The sequence below is a fragment of the Manis pentadactyla genome, chromosome 3 (genome assembly GCF_030020395.1).
Source record: "Manis pentadactyla isolate mManPen7 chromosome 3, mManPen7.hap1, whole genome shotgun sequence".
Lineage (NCBI taxonomy): Eukaryota > Metazoa > Chordata > Mammalia > Pholidota > Manidae > Manis > Manis pentadactyla.
In genome coordinates this window covers 2,557,654-2,573,852 of record NC_080021.1, presented here as the reverse complement: position 1 = coordinate 2,573,852, position 16,199 = coordinate 2,557,654, and the positions used below count along the sequence as shown (strand labels likewise).

At 39.4% G+C, this 16,199-nt stretch overlaps 1 protein-coding gene across 9 annotated transcripts in view; it reads left to right on the top strand.

The window, feature by feature from the left end:
* TRAPPC9 (trafficking protein particle complex subunit 9) overlaps nt 1–16,199 on the top strand; it is a 615,203-nt gene that overhangs the window by 31,077 nt on the left and 567,927 nt on the right. For 7 of the 9 annotated variants that reach the window (XM_057497647.1, XM_057497644.1, XM_057497645.1 and 4 more), the window contains one exon: nt 4,980–5,006. The exons of the other annotated variants lie outside the window; for them this stretch is intronic. In XM_057497647.1, coding sequence (XP_057353630.1) covers nt 4,980–5,006 — 27 coding nt within the window. The remainder of the gene's footprint in view (nt 1–4,979; nt 5,007–16,199) is intronic. 9 annotated transcript variants of the gene reach the window in all.

Below are 16,199 nucleotides of genomic sequence, written 5' to 3'. Positions count from 1 at the left end.
TGTCAGCCTTATTTTTTATGACCTGAGTTTATTTCCTTATTTGTGAAATTCAAATAATGCTATTTGCCTTGTATGACTGAGGGATTAGGGATCCTGCATACAAAGCACCTACGAGGTGTTTATAAAAAATAAACATGCTGTCACAGTGACAAAGGTTGTTCAGAAGTGTTGACTTCAGATATGAGGAGGGTGATGTATTTCTGATGTATATTCAATATGCACATGCATGTGATAGAAATTAATATGATTTAAAGGGGTGAGGGCTCAGTTACTTCTTTTTTAGTGCAGTGTGAAGTTTTGATGAAATCTGTGTCATTCTAGTAAGATAGGGAATAGTTAAATTGCCTTAAGCTAAAGAATTTATAGATCATTTGTACAGAATATATATTTTTACAAGCCAGGATTAATATTGCCATGTAATCATCCACTAAAACCTTTAAATTACTAGGAGTTTGACCATTGCCATTAAGTTTAGGAAAATTGATACTGAACTATTTTCAGGAAATAAGGCTTTCTGTTTTGTGATTGAAGAAAATTTTCATTTTTTTCTGTACCCTTAATAGGTTAAAAAAAATCACAATGTTGGCTTGACATCTTTTCCTTTATAGAGGGAATAAAAGGGGACTCATGCTGTTTTAGTATGTAAATAAATGTTTTGGTATTTCAACAAAATTGCATGATTTATAGTTTACCAGCTCTTTGGGAAATATTTTGTAAGATGTGTAGACTACGTGCTGTTGGAAAAAGGCAGACGTGACTTTTATAAATACAGGGCTGGTATGGATCTGTTGGTTTTGGCATAGTGCAAGACACGAGGACCAGGGGTCAGCTTAGCTGCTGATGGCCAGGACGGATTTCCTGGGTCTCGGTCTCCCCTGTCTGTGAGGTGGAGGGGCCGGACCAGCGCGCCCGAGGGTCCTTCTTCCACCATTAGTTTCCATGAGCCTATGTCTTTTGTTTGTATTCAGGAGTGTTAAAGATTTCAAATTAAGTACTGAAAACCGCCCCCTTCCCTGAAGCAGAATTTGGTATGTGCTAGCTGAGCTTTTGGTTAAGGTCTCTGAGCATCCTATTTTTAAAAACCTTTCAGATCAATTATTTATTCTGCAGGCAATTTTTTGTTCATCTTTCCCAGCATCTTGGGAAGCCTTGCTTTGGCCATAGGTGGCGCTGTTGCACTTTTTAAAAGTCAGTTTTCCTGTTTGTGAAAGAAGACTTAAACAGCGTTCCTTCTTATTTAATTTCTTTGTTTAATGCTTCAGAATAGCACCATGTCTATTGTGTCTGGATACCTGGAAGAGCCTTCTAGGTATATCTTACTTTTATTCTGTCATCTCAGTGTGCAAATTTCAGAGGTGCTGTTGGAACAAATGGTGAAATTGGACTTTTCTTCCAGTGTTAGAAACCAGCCAGCGCGGTTCCGTCAGGAAGGCGGACACCGGCCCTGGGGCCCCCGAGGGCCGCCCCACGGCCGCTCCCCAGTGCTGCCCCTCCGCCCCGTCTGTCCGTGGGCGCTGACTCGGGGTGTGGAAAGGGCCCGGCTTGTGACGTGGGTCCCAGTGTCCAGGCCACTGCTCGGCCCTGGGGCTTGAGTCCGTCGCCCGAGTCTCTCCTCATTTGTGAAATGAGGGAGCTAATAGCTGCTCTGCAGATTTGTGAGGATTGCAGAGAAATCATATGCAGTGTTCAGCACAGAAGTTACCTCCTAAAACATCTCACAAATTCTAGCTATAAACCACCATTGTTTTATAGTCCTTGGCAATTACTAAGGAATTAAAATAGGGAAGTATGGTTTTATGAAGAATGATCCAGTTAGGAAATGAGTGAAAGGTCCGAGGAGGGTCAGTGGTCCCTATCCTCACAATTTAGCAGCGGCATTAGAGGCAGGGCCGTCTCGTAGCCCCCCGAACCCCCCCGAAGCCGGAGGAGCATGTGCTGATCAGTATTTGGTGGGGCTTCAGGGCGCCCCGTATCGCACTGGTACTTTGAGGTCGGCCGTCTGGGAGAGGAGACAGACAGACGGCAGGCGGGCGGAGATGGAGCCTCGTGCTTCGCGGGCCTTAGGGCGCAGGAAGGGGCGTCTCGGTGCTGTGTTCCCAAGCTGGACGCGCTTCCCGGCTCTCGGGCAGCCCCGCGCCCAGTAGGCCTCCCCCCTGCGTCCTCCGGGCCTGGACCGAGCACCCCGGGTGCTGCCCAAGGGTGGCCGGCACCCGAGGGAGGAGGAAGAAGGGCTTCCCGCGCCGGGCTAGTCGCCCAGACCCCTGGGCTCACGGGCGCCTCGGTCACCTGGGCCCCCGCAGGGGTGTTGAGGGCAGACCTTCACCGTGGAAACCGGAGCAGGGGGGAGGTGTCCCCTTGCCCCCACTTTGAACAAGTCATGGGGTGGAATGGAAGGATGCCCCCCAAAAATCTGTAAATAGGAAAATAAGGAAATACAAAAGATGATTAGAACAGAGGTTTGTAAAATCACCTTAATATGTCACCATTTGCTGAGCAATTAAAACGCACTATACGCTATTCAAAGTGTTTTACATAAAACGGGTGTAATCCTTTCATCCTCACAACAACCCAGCAGAGTAGGTTTGATTATCATCCCACTTGCGCAGATGAGGAGCTTGAGGCACAGAGAGGGAGACCTGACCGAGCCCCCAGAGCTGGTAAGTGGCAGAGCTGGGGTCCGGACCCGCCCGTCTGGCTTGGCTCCCAGAGACGGGCTTCAGGCGTTTAGAGGTGCCAGCCTGTCTGTTGCTCTCCGCGTGCATCTGTGTGTTGGTCAGGACTTGGCCAGCCCAGAAGGAGTGGGCAGGGAGAGCTATGCGAGGGCCGGCCGTGGTGTCTCGGCCGCTGTCCATGGGCAGAGCACCATGGTCAGCACTGATGCTTGTCTAGGCAGCAGGCCTGCCCCTGAAACAGGAAGTCACTCCATCGAGTTCATCTAGGAAACCCCTCTTGCTGTGTTCCAGTGCCTGCTGCGTGATCCCCTGCAGACTGGGCCCTTGAGGGGGAAACGTACTGACTGCTGAACTCTAGTATTTTGGTCCGATTGATCACTTTATGTCTCCTGTGTACTAATAGTCCAACCACCAGTTTTCTTACATTAGTCTCTCATGAGTTTGGTTAATGTGAAATCAGTCCACTGGGGGCTGATGATGCCGACAAGCACATTTCTGAGCACGTGGAGAAACTTCTGCCCAGGGAGACCTGGGTGGAGGATACCTCTTTTTCTCACTGAGTGATTTCTTCAAACAGCACCAATTATTTTCCCCCACCTGCCCACCCACAGAAGACGAGAAGTCTTTTGAGTAGGCCAGGTAATCAGGTACCAAAGTCTGCATGTTACTAATACCGATCAGAAAACTATTAAGTACCTGCAAGTGAGTTTAATAAAAGAGAAGCACTTCCAGGAAGTCCAATTAGATGTGGAAGTCCATTCGGTAAGAAGCTGTCCATTTTTTGTGGTTGAGCTTTTTTTTGCTGTTTGGAGAAGTGATCTGGGCCATACGACAGTCCCACAATGACTTAGAAGATGAGAATTTAAAAGGCATAGAGGGGTTGTCTCGTGTCCACACCAGGGAGAAGGGGTAGCCGACTGCCCATGTGAGGCATGAGACAAAGATTTTTACAAAATGAATAAAACAACTTTAAAGCTCTGAAATATGAGTGCACTTTGTAGAGGGGGCCCCGGTTCATCACAGATGCGCTGGGAAGCCAGGTCACCGATGACTCTGCGGCACTGAACACGCTTCAGTCATACTTCCTACTTAAACAATATGGCCCAGTGTGATGTATTTGACTGGGTTTTTTCACTGAACAAAACGTTTGTAGGGTTATCTGGAAACCCAGAATTCCCCAGGGTTCTGTGGAGCTTGGAATCTCCTGAGCGCAGGCCTGTCAGTTCAGGTCATGGGCTTGGGGGTGCCCCTTGGGCTTCAGCCTCCGGCCCACAGGCAGGCCCAGGGCCTGTCCGCTCTTGGGTTGGCTCTGGGAACCGTGCATGATGCTGGTGAGACATTACACCTGCTGTGCGGCTGGTATTCGGCAGGAAGCCTCTGTCCCTCAAAACCATGGCTTCTAGATTGCAGCGATTTTTAGTCTGGATTTAAACATAGAGATTGCAATATACAAAATACCTCTTAAATAGGGCTATTCTTTATATAGTGACCTAGTTTCTATATAGACAATTGAATAGATACGCTATTTCAAGAAGAATGTATGTTACTGGGACATCCCCTTTTTATGTTTGTTAATTTGTTTAAAAATGATCCTAGGTAATGATAAACACGACTCCTAAAGCCAGTGCTTCTTAGGGTGTCTTGCCATCATGGGAAATTGCATTCTACAGAGAAGGCTAACTGGATCTCACTGATATCTGGATAGTTTGGCAGATAAGGCTTTCAAAAGCTTCTTGATAATAATGAAGTTAACTGGCTCATATTTTACTAACTACCTTCTAAAAGTTTGGAAATGTTAGCTCATGAAGTGTTCAGTAATTCAGTTTGTGTGTGTCTGTGTGTGTGTGTGTCTGTGTGTGTGTGTGTGTGTGTGTGTGTGTGTGACAGAGAGACAGAGATTCTGGGAGGGTAGGGATAAGTTTCATAGAGCCTTCTGACACCTTTCCCCTCCATTTTAAGATGTGGGCATATATTTGCACAAATAAGTGAATATTCCTTTGTCATTGGACTTGTTTGTGGGACTAAGAAATTCTCATACTTTTAAGGAAATTTGGGGAGCACGAGCTTAGAAAGTGGGGAAGATACTTGGCCATTTGGGCAGGATACGAGTATTGTTAGCTTTTTTTTCCCTTCTAAAATGAAAAGGCACTGAGCCTATAACATATGTTATTTAGAACTGCTTTTCTGATCAGACATAAGTGTCTCAGGTTTGTCAAGGCTGTGTGAATTATACAATGTGATTTGTAGTTATCTTTAAAAGTAGTTTTGTTTTCCAAATAAAAGACCCTAATCTGTTCTTTCTTCCAGGGGCACAAGAAGTTCTCATTGACCCAGGTACATGATCTGTGTGCTCAGTTTCTTTTGGTTACTTTTTTTAAAGTGCTTGTTTCATAGTGGGGTGAATGAATGGCTAAAATTTCTGGTTTGTGATCTTTGGGACATTCTGATTTAAGTAACTTTAAATCAGAACTGTTAAAAACCTGATTATTGTTTGGTCCTTGTTTGGCGGGGCACCCTGCTGATTTATGTTGTCTGTTGGAGAGGAAGATTCTTCCTCTAGCATGGTTAAGTGAATGATTTACAGTGATTTCAAGTTCTTTGAATGCATTGAGCATGCTTGTCCAGTTAATTTTGAATTTATTCACATAATGACTGCTCTGATCCTGCGGTTTATGCTCTTCTCAACTTGAAATTGAATTCTCTACTGCATTTTGTATATGTGTTGTTAACAGGGAAATAAATTGGGTATTTTTTGTTTTTTACAGAGGTAGATTTTCCTTTCCCCTCTTAACACCTCTGTGATTTCATAGCAAAATCTTTTTTATGGCAATGCTTAATTATTTCATAATGAGGTCTATTATTTTCTGGGTTAATCAGAAACCATGGCAAAAGGTAAATAAAAAATGAAAAACTTCCTTCATTTGAAGACTAGAAACCAGATAGCCATGCTTACACATGCTTTGTGATGAACACATTTACTTTCTTCTCACTGTGTGCCTTGAATCTGAAATGAAATTGCTCCAAGTTTTGCAGAATTTTGTCTTAACATTTGTGTTGAATGCTTTCTTTTCATGTTTCATGACAGTTTCTCAGGTAGGGTTTATGGACAGTATAGAGGATGGAAAATGTTTTGAGGAGAGGTGAGTTGCTGATGAGAAGACAATCAAGGGTAGACTGAGGAAATGAATGCCACCCTCATCCGCACCCCTGCTTCCCCACTACACCCCTATCCCCACCTCCTACCCCTGGCTGAAACTGATGAACAATTAATTGGTAATTGAGCCCATTCTGCTGGGTATGCCTGATGGAAAGTACTGATGGAGGAGAGTACTGATGGAGGAGAGTACTGATGGAGGGGAGTACTGATGGAGAGTACTGCATTTCAGCATGTCGACCACTTACTTCCCTTGCAGAATTGGATGCTTGTACGAAGTAGTAGTTTAGAGCTATTAGAAAACCAGAAAACCAGTCATTTGTTGAGATAAAGAAAGAATATGTATTTTTTGTTTTGGAAACTTTTCAGAATAAGGTTGTGTAGAGATGGAGCTGAGTTTTAGAGTGCTGGGAGTAAAGGCGAGGCCAGTTCTGGGAGGGCTTTGTTCAGGGGTATGTCAGGACTCTGCCCTAGACGTTGAAACTGGCTGGAGAGGCTGCGGAAACTAGCGCTTGGTGTCTGAGGGCATCTTCTATAATGGTCCCGATTTAGAAAAAAGTGGACTTGACCTCTATTAGGTTAGCTGTGGGAGAGCAAGTACAGATTGGCTCCTGCCACTCGTACCTGCCGGCCTCTGCTCCCAGGGGCCTTTGTGCTGGGGCTGACTACAGCCTTTTCTTCACTTACCAAGGCCTGAGCCTCCTCTCTGCTCTTGAAACCTGGCACATGTGTCAGTGGCAAATGTGTTGGGAGGGAATCTCTTCACAACTTCCAGAAGCAATGTGGTAAGATACTCCTGAGTGTCTGAGTCTGAACAGTGATTATAAAATTGTTCATCCCCATAGCAAACCGGTGCATGGGAAGTTTTCACAAAATTGCATCGCCTTCATTTTATTTTTGAATTTTTAAATGGTTATAAGCAAACTCTCATATTTTTTGCTGCCTGCTTTTCCGACAACCATTTCGAAGGCCAGAAAGAAAGGGGTTTGGCAGTCCTTGGGCCCTGCTCCTGTGCTTGCTTTGAGAACCACACATCCAGTCATTCCAAGCCCAGGTCTTTGTTTGAAACAGAATACTTCGTGGTGACAAACTCTTTCTTCCTGGCTTTTCTGAACATTTCCTATACATTCAGCAACTGTTCCAAATAAAACGATCTTTTGGACCATTTCAGTTAATTCGAATTTGCTTTCCTGATTTCATGTTGAGGGGATTTTCTTCTCTCTGTAATAGAAGTTAGCAGTTTGTATTTGCTACATGAAGGCAGTGTTTCAAGGTGCTTTTATTTTATTTTTTAAAATAATTTGCATTATAGCTTTTATTTTTTAAAATGTTGGTACCATTAATCTACAATTACATGAGCAACATTATGGTTACTAGACTCCCCCCATCATCAAGTCCCCCCCATATACTCCATTATAGTCACTGTCCATCAGCATAGTAAGATGCTACAGAATCACTGCTTGCCTTCTCTGTGTTGTACAGCCTTCCCTGTGCCCCCCCCACATTGTGTCTGCTAATAGTAATGCCCCCTTTTCCCCCTTGTCCCTCCCTTCCCACCCATCCCCCCCAGGTCCCTTTCCCTTTGGTAACTGTTAGTCCATTCTTGGGTTCTGTGATTCTGCTGCTGTTTTGTTCCTTCAGTTTTTTCTTTGTTCTTATATTCCACATATGAGTGAAATCATTTGGTACTTGTCTTTCTCTGCCTGGCTTATTTCACTGAGCATAATATCCTCTAGCTCCATCCATGTTGTTGCAAGTGGTAGGATCTGTTTTCTTCTTATGGCTGAATAATATTCTACTGTGTATATGTACCACATCTTCTTATCCATTCATCTACTGATGGACACTTAGGTTGCTTCCATATCTTGGCTATTGTAAATAGTGCTGCGATAAACATAGGGGTGCATATATCTTTTTCAAACTGGGCTGCTGCATTCTTAGGGTAATTCCTAGGAGTGGAATTCCTGGGTCAAATGGTATTTCTATTTTTAGTTTTTTGAGGAACCTCCATACTGCTTTCCACAGTGGTTGAACTAATTTATATTCCCACCAGCAGTGTAGGAGGGTTCCCCTTTCTCCACATCCTCACCAACATTTGTTGTTTGTCTTTTAGATGGTGGCCATCCTTACTGGTGTGAGGTGATATCTCATTGTGGTTTTAATTTGCATTTCTCTGATGACTAGTGATGTGGAGCATCTTTTCATGTGCCTGTTGGCCATCTGAATTTCTTCTTTGGAGAACTGTCTGTTCAGATCCTCTGCCCATTTTTAAATTGGATTATTTGCTTTTTGTTTGTTGAGGTGTGTGAGCTCTTTATATATTTTGGATGTCAATCCCTTATCAGATCTGTCATTTATGAATATATTCTCCCATACTGTAGGGTACCTTTTTGTTCTATTCATGGTGTCCTTTGCTGTACAGAAGCTTTTCAGCTTGATATAGTCCCACTTGTTCATTTTTGCTTTTGTTTCCCTTGCCTGGGGAGATATGTTCATGAAAAAGTTGCTCATGTTTATGTCCAAGAGATTTTTGCCTATATTTTTTTCTAAGAGTTTTATGGTTTCATGACTTACATTCAGGTCTTTGATCCATTTCAAGTTTACTTTTGTGTATGGGGTTAGACAGTGATCCAGTTTCATTCTCTTGCATGTAGCTGTCCAGTTTGCCAACACCAGGTGTTGAAGAGGCTGTCATTTCCCCGTTCTTTGTCCACGGCTCCTGTATTGTATATTAATTGACCATATATGTTTGGGTTAATGTCTGGAGTCTCTATTCTGTTCCACTGGTCTGTGGCTCTGTTCTTGTGCCAGTACCAAATTGTCTTGATTACTGTGGCTTTGTAGTAGAGCTTGAAGTTGGGGAGCGAGATCCCTCCCATTTTATTCTTCCTTCTCAGGATTGCTTTGGCTATTCGGAGTCTTTGGTGTTTCCATATGAATTTTTGAACTATTTGTTCTAGTTTGTTGAAGAATGTTGTTGGTAATTTGATAGGGATTGCATCAAATCTGTATATTGCTTTGGGCAGGATGGCCGTTTTGATGATATTAATTCTTCCTAACCAAGAGCATGGGATGAGTTTCCATTTGTTAGTGTCCTCTTTAATTTCTCTCATGAGTGTCTTGTAGTTTTCAGGGTATAGGTCTTTCACTTCCTTGGTTAGGTTTATTCCTAGGTAGTTTATTCTTTTTGATGCAATTGTGAATGGAATTGTTTTCCTGATTTCTCTTTCTGCTCATTTATCATTAGTGTATAGGAATGCAACAGATTTCTGTGTATTAATTTTGTATCCCCCAACTTTGCTAAATTCAGATATTAGATCTAGTAGTTTTGGAGTGGAATCTTTAGGGTTTTTTATGTACACTATCATGTCATCTGCAAACAGGGACAGTTTAACTTCTTCCTTACCAACCTGGATGCCCTTTATTTCTTTGTGCTGTCTGATTGCCGTGGTGAGGACCTCCAGAACTATGTTGAATAAAAGTGGAGAGAGTGGGCATCCCTGTCTTGTTCCCGATCTTAAAGGAAAGGTTTTCAGCTTTTCGTTGTTAAGTATAATGTTGGCTGTGGGCTTATCATATATGGCCTTTATTATGTTGAGGTACTTGCCCTCTACACCCATTTTGTTGAGAGTTTTTATCATAAATGGATGTTGAATTTTGTCAGATACTTTTTCAGCATCTATGGAGACGATCATGTGGTCTTTGTCTTTTTTGTTGATGTGGTGGATGATGTTGATGGATTTTCGAATGTTGTACCATCCTTGCATCCCTGGGATGAATCCCACTTGATCATGGTGTATGATCCTTTTGATGTATTTTTGAATTCGGTTTGCTAATATTTTGTTGAGTATTTTTGCATCTATTTTCTTAAGGGATATTGGTCTGTAGTTTTCTTTTTTTATGGTGTCTTTGCCTGGTTTTGGTATTAGAGTTAGCTGGCCTCATAGAATGAGTTTGGAAGTATTCCCTCTTCTTCTACTTTTGGAAAACTTTAAGGAGGATGGATATTAGGTCTTCACTAAATGTTTGATACAATACAGTGTTGAAGCCATCTGGTCCCTGGGTTTTGTTCTTAGGTAGTTTTTTGATTACCGATTCAATTTCGTTGCTGGTAATCGGTCTGTTTAGATTTTCTGTTTCTTCCTTGGTCAGCCTTGGAAGGTTGTATTTTTCTTGAAGGTTGTCCATTTCTTCTAGGTTATCCAGTTCATTAGCATAAAATTTTTCATAGTATTCTCTAATAACTCTTTGTATTTCTGTGGTGTCCATAGTGATTTTTCCCTATTGGTGATTCTGTTTCTGTGTGTAGACTCTCTTTTTTTCTTGATAAGTCTGGCTAGGGTTTATCTATTTTGTTTGTTTTCTTAAAGAACCACCTCCTGATTTCATTGATTCTTCCTGTTGTTTTATTCTTCTCGATTTTATTTATTTGTGCTCTAATCTTTATTATGTCCCTTCTTCTACTGACTTTGGGCCTCATTTGTTCTTCTTTTACCTCGTTTGTTTTTATTGCTGAATATCACAATGTATGGATATACCACTTTTTATTTACCCACTCATCAGTTGATGGACATTTGGGTTGTTTCTACTTTTTGGCTATTATTATTAATGGTGCTGTTAGTGTGTGTTTGTGTGGACATATGTTTCAGTTCTCTCATGTATATGCCTAGGAAGTGGATTTGCTAGGTTATATAGCAACTCAATGTTTAACTTTTTGAGGAACTGCAGGTTGTTTTTCAAAATGTTGCTCCCTTTCACATTCTTGGCAGCAGTGTTTGAGAGTTCCAGTTTCTCTACATCCTTGTCAACATTTGCTGTTATCTTTTTGACTAAAGCCATTCTAGTGAGTATGAACTGGTAAAGCACTGTAGTTTTGATTTGATTTCACTGACCATCTTTTCATTGTGCTTATTGACCATTTGTATGTTTTCTTTGGAAAAATGTTCATTCTGCTCCTTTATCTATTTTTTATTTGAGTTATTTGTCTTTTTCTTAGTGAGTGGTACGTGTTCTTTTTTAGTCTGGATGCAACACCCTTATCAGATTTATGATTTGCAACATTTTTTTTCCTATTCTGTGTGTTTTTTCACTTTCTTGATGATAACCTTTGAAGCATTTGAATTTCAAATTTTGATGAAGTCCAGTTTATGTTTTCTTTGTTGCTTGTCTTTTTGGTAGCATGTCTGAGATCATTGGTATTTCATATAAATTTTACATATAAAGCAATTTAATTCTTATAACAATTTTAGGAAATAGTTATTGTGTTATCCCCAGACTCTAGATGAGAAAACTGAGATGCAGAAAAGTTCATGACTTGCTCAAGATCACAGCTAGTAAGTGGTGGTGTGGGATTTGAAACCCATGAGTTTGTCCCCGGTGTCTTTTCTCTTAGCTACTACACTTAATCCTTTCTATAGGAATCATCTCTGCTCTTTGCCTATTTGATTTCTTACCAGGTGTCTTCCTCATTGGCGACCTCTCCTCTTTGTTTACCTTGGAGAGCTCAAGGTAGGTTTTTTCAGGTGTAGTGTAGGTGGAAGCATTGCAATCCGGGGGTTTCTGCACTGCTCACCCTCCAGTGGGGATCATTGCTGACGGACCTGACGAAGTCATGCTGTAGTCTTTCCTGGTCGTTGCATTCAAAGTAGAGTCATGACTACAGAATGTTCAGAGAAAGCATTTGGCTGATTTCATTTCGCTAACCAATGACATAAAAACCCTGTGTTGAAATAGATTGTAGGTCTCCCAGAATAGGGTCATTGTCTTCTTTATATTTCATTTGCTCATAGTGTCTACAGTGCCTTTTGTCCAGCAGTTTAGTTAGAACGTGGTGTTCATGAGTCATCATCTGTAGTGACAGAATTTTGACAGCGGTACCTGTAGTTCATTTCACAAGGAAAAGATATTATAGAAATACCTCTCAGATCTGTTTTGATGCCTGGAACTTTGAGAAGAGTTCCATAGACCATATGAAGTTATTTTCATCTGATTTTAGATTGGTCTTAGACACTTTATGGTTACATAGCAGAGTCAATTCATTAACTAGATTTGACAAGAGAAGTGTAATGTTGATTATTTGCCTTAATTAAAATATTCTGCCTTGGTTAAATTAATTAGTGCCCTGAGTAAACAAAAATAAATTTGCTTATATGTGACATGGGGGCAGACTTCCTACATATATATTTTTATGTGTTATTCAGAGCATTTTTGTGGCTCTTCAACAATGTTCTAACTTTAGAATCCAATTTAAAAAATCATCACTTTGGTGCAGTTTGTACAGAGTTTATCCTGTCTTATGCACAGAATTCCACTGTCTCCTAAGAGAAGATTTTCCTCTCATTATACTGAGTTAGTGTCAGAGTTATAACTGATTTCTAGGCCTTTCCTCTCTATGTGTTTGACATTGCCTATCAAATATGATTTTCCTTCATTTCTTGAGTTTTCATTTTTCAGTTAGAGTTTTGAAAATGAATTGTTTTAATTTACTTAAATTTTCCTAGAAACTTGATGTGTTTATACTGTTAAGTTTTCAATTTATGAAAAACTTAAATGCACCTTGTTTGTAAGTATAGCTGACCCTTCAACAATATGGGTTGAACTGCTGTGTCCACTTATATGTGGATTTTCTTCAATAAATATATTGGAAAATTTTGGAGACTTGTGACATTTGAAAAATTTTTCTTTCTCTAGCTTACTTTATTTTAAGAATACAATATGTGATTCATATAGTATACAAAATGTGTTAATTGACTGTGTTATCGGTGAGGCTTCTTGTCAACAGTAGGCTATTAGTAGTTAAGTTTTTTTGGGAGTCAGAAGTTATACATGGATTTTTTACTATGTGGAGGGGTCAGCATCCCTAACCCCTGTATTGTTCAAGGGTTAACTGTAGTTATTTTTCACTAGGTATTTATTTACCTCTTTATAATTAATACTTTTTTCAATGAGTAGGTATTCATATTTTTTAAATTACCTATTCCTTATTGTAAAAGTCATGTTCATTATAGAGAATTTAGAAAATAAAGATAGGCAAAATAAATAAATTTAAAAATCACTTATAATCTCCTTATCTAGAGATAAGTTGTAAGTTTTGAAATCAGGAAGGGTAAGTCTTCCAACTTTGTTCTTTTTTTTCAAACTTGTTTTGGTTATATTATGGTTCCCTTGAATTTCCATATGAATTTTAGGATCAGCTAGTCAATTTCTACAAAGAACCCAGCTGTGATTTTGATAGAGATTACACTGAGTATTGCCATTTTAAGAACATTAAGTCTCCTAGGCCATGAATAGAATATTGGCCTAATGGTATGTGTTTCCATTTATTTAGGTCTTCTTTAATTTTTTTCAACAATGTTTTGTGTTTTCAGAATATCATTTTATACTTTTTTAAATTGAATTTATTCCTGAGTATTTTATTATTTTTGATGCTATTGCAAGTGGAATGGTTTTCTAAATATCATTTTCAGATTGTTCATTGCAAGTGTACAGAAATACAATTAATTTTGTATATTGATCTTATGTCCTGCAACCTTTCTGAACTTTTTTAGGGCTAATAGCTTTTTACTGGATTCCTTAGGATTTTCTGTATGCAAGATCATGCCATCTAAGAATAGAAATAGTTTTGCATTTTCCTTTCCAACCTAGATGAGTTTTATTTAATTTCTTGTCTAATTGTAGCTGTAACTTCCAGTTTCTTGATGAATAGAAATGGTGAGAGAGGACATCTTTATCTTACTCCTTATCTTAGGGGGAAAGCATTTAGTCTTTTACCATTAAGTATGATAATAGCTGTAGATTTTTCATAGGCATTTCTTGTTATAATAAGAACATTCTCTTCTATTCCTAATTTGTTCAGTGTTTTCATTTCTTGTTATAATAAGAACGTTCTCTTCTATTCTTAATTTGTTCAGTGTTTTTATCTTCAAAGGGTGTTGATTTTGTCAAATGCTTTTTTTATACCTACGGAGATGATTATATGGTTTTTGTACTTTATTCTACTGATATGGTGTATTATATTAATTGATTTTTGTATATTAAACCAATCTTGCATTCTTGAGATTAATAGCACTTGGTCACATTGTATAATCACCTTATATGTTACTGGATTCAGTTTGCTAGTATTTTATTGAGGATTTCTGCATCTATATTCATAAGAGATTTTGGGCTGTGTTATCTTTTGTTTTGATGTCTTTTTCTGGTTTTGGTATCAGGGCAATATTGGACTAATAGAATGATTTGGTTAGTGTTCCTTCCTCTTATATTTTTGGGAAGAATTTGTGAAGAATTCATGTTAATTCTGAAACATTTGGTAGAATTCACCAGTGGAACCATTGAACATGGGCTTTTCTTTGTGGGAAAATTTTTGATTGCTGATCCAGTCTCTTAATTGTTATGGGTCTATTCAGTTTTTCTGTTTCTTCAGTTTGTTTGGTAGTTTGTGTCTTTCTAGGAGTTGGTTATTTCATCTAGGTTATATAATTTATTGACATGTAATTGTTCATAGTATTCCCTTATAATCCTTTTCATTTCTGTAAGGTTGGTAGTAATGTCATTTCTTTCAGCGCAGATTTTAGTATTTTGAGACTTCTGTCTTTTTTTTCTTGGCCAGTTTGTCGATCTTACTGATCTGTATTTTAAAGAATCACCTTCTGGTTTTGTTGATTTTTCTCTATTTAAAAAAAATACCGATTTCATTTATTTTTGCTTCAATAATCTTTATTATTTCCTTCCTTCTGCTTGCTTTGAACTTAGTTTGCTGTTCTTTTTCTAGTTTCTTAGGTTATTGACCTGAGATTTTTAAAAAGTGGGTATTTATAGCTATAAATATCCCTCTAAGCACTGCTTTTGCCTAATCCTATTTTTGATATATTGTGCTTTTCACTCAGCACAAAGTATATTCTGATTTTGCTTGTGATTTCTTTGGATGAGTTGGTTATATAGGTGTATGCTATTAAATTTGTAAATATTGGTGAATTCCCCAAATTTCCTTCTGTGGTTGGTTTCTAATATAATTCTGTTATAGTCAGAGAACATACTTTGTGTGATTTCAGTTGATTTAAATTTTTTGAGATACGTTTTATGATCTAGCATGTGGTCTGTCCTGGGGAGTGTTCCATGTACACCTGACAAGAGCACATATTCTGCTGTTGCTGGGTTGGGTGGAATGCTCTGTAGATGCATGCTAGGCCTACTTGCTGAAATACTCTGTTCTTATTTTATTTCTGCTATAGGATTTTCCTCCATCTTCTTTCAGCCTGCTTAACACCACAACTCCTCCAGTATTTCTTCCTGGGTTGATTCCTCTTTAATTCTTTTGAGGATGTATGTCCAGTCTTATTCCAGGACTTCTGTTTCCTTGGGGAAAAAAACCCTTTTACTAGACTTGGTTCTTTATTAGGGGTGTGGCAGCGATCATGGTGCTTTATGACTTCCTTACTGCAGTGCACACTGCTGTGACCCCACATTCCCAGGGCCCAGCCCTGGCACCTCATGTGCAGGAGGGGCACAGTGGGTGTTGTGAGTGGAAGAATGACCACTCTGCCTGTGGCTTATGATCTTAGTTTGTAATTTATCTTCTCTATCTTCACTTATATTCCCAATTGTATATGTCTTGGTGCTCTTGTGTCTACTGAAACACCTCCCGATTTTAATAGACTTGCTTTGTAATTGAACTGACCAGAATCCCGATTTGTTTTTTTTACTTTTGATTTTGATATAACTTAAAAGTTAACAAAAATTTCAAGTTTCAAGAGTAGTATAAAAAGTACCCTGATATGTTCTTCATCCATATTCACCATTAACATCTGCTTTATTATTTGATTTCCATGTGTATGCATATATATTTAGGTGCCATTTGAGAGTAAGTGCAAACCTGGTGATCACACCAGTGCATATTTCCTGAAGACAAGGTCATTCGCATACATAAACACAGTACAGTGATTATAATGAAAAAATTTAACACTGATGCAATACCCTTGTCTGCTCAATTCTGGCAACTGTCCCAATATAGTAGTTATATTTCTGAGCCAGGATCCAGCCCAGGATCACACATTGCATCTAGTTTCCATGTCTTTTAGTATCATTTAATCTGGAATAGTTTCTCATCCTTTCTTTGTTTTTTATGATGAAGAGTACAGACCACTTATTTTGTAGAATGTTCCTCAATTTGGGTTTGCCTAAACTGGTTCATGATTATGAGATTATGCATTTTGCCAGGGTTGGGGGGCTCAGAATAAGTGATGTTTCTTAGGTGCATTATTATCAGGAGGCCATATGATGTCATCATATGACTAACCACACGATGTTGGTTTGTCTCATTATGGGTGATAACTTTGTTGGTTAAAGTAGGGTTTGCTAGGTTTCTCCAGTGCAAA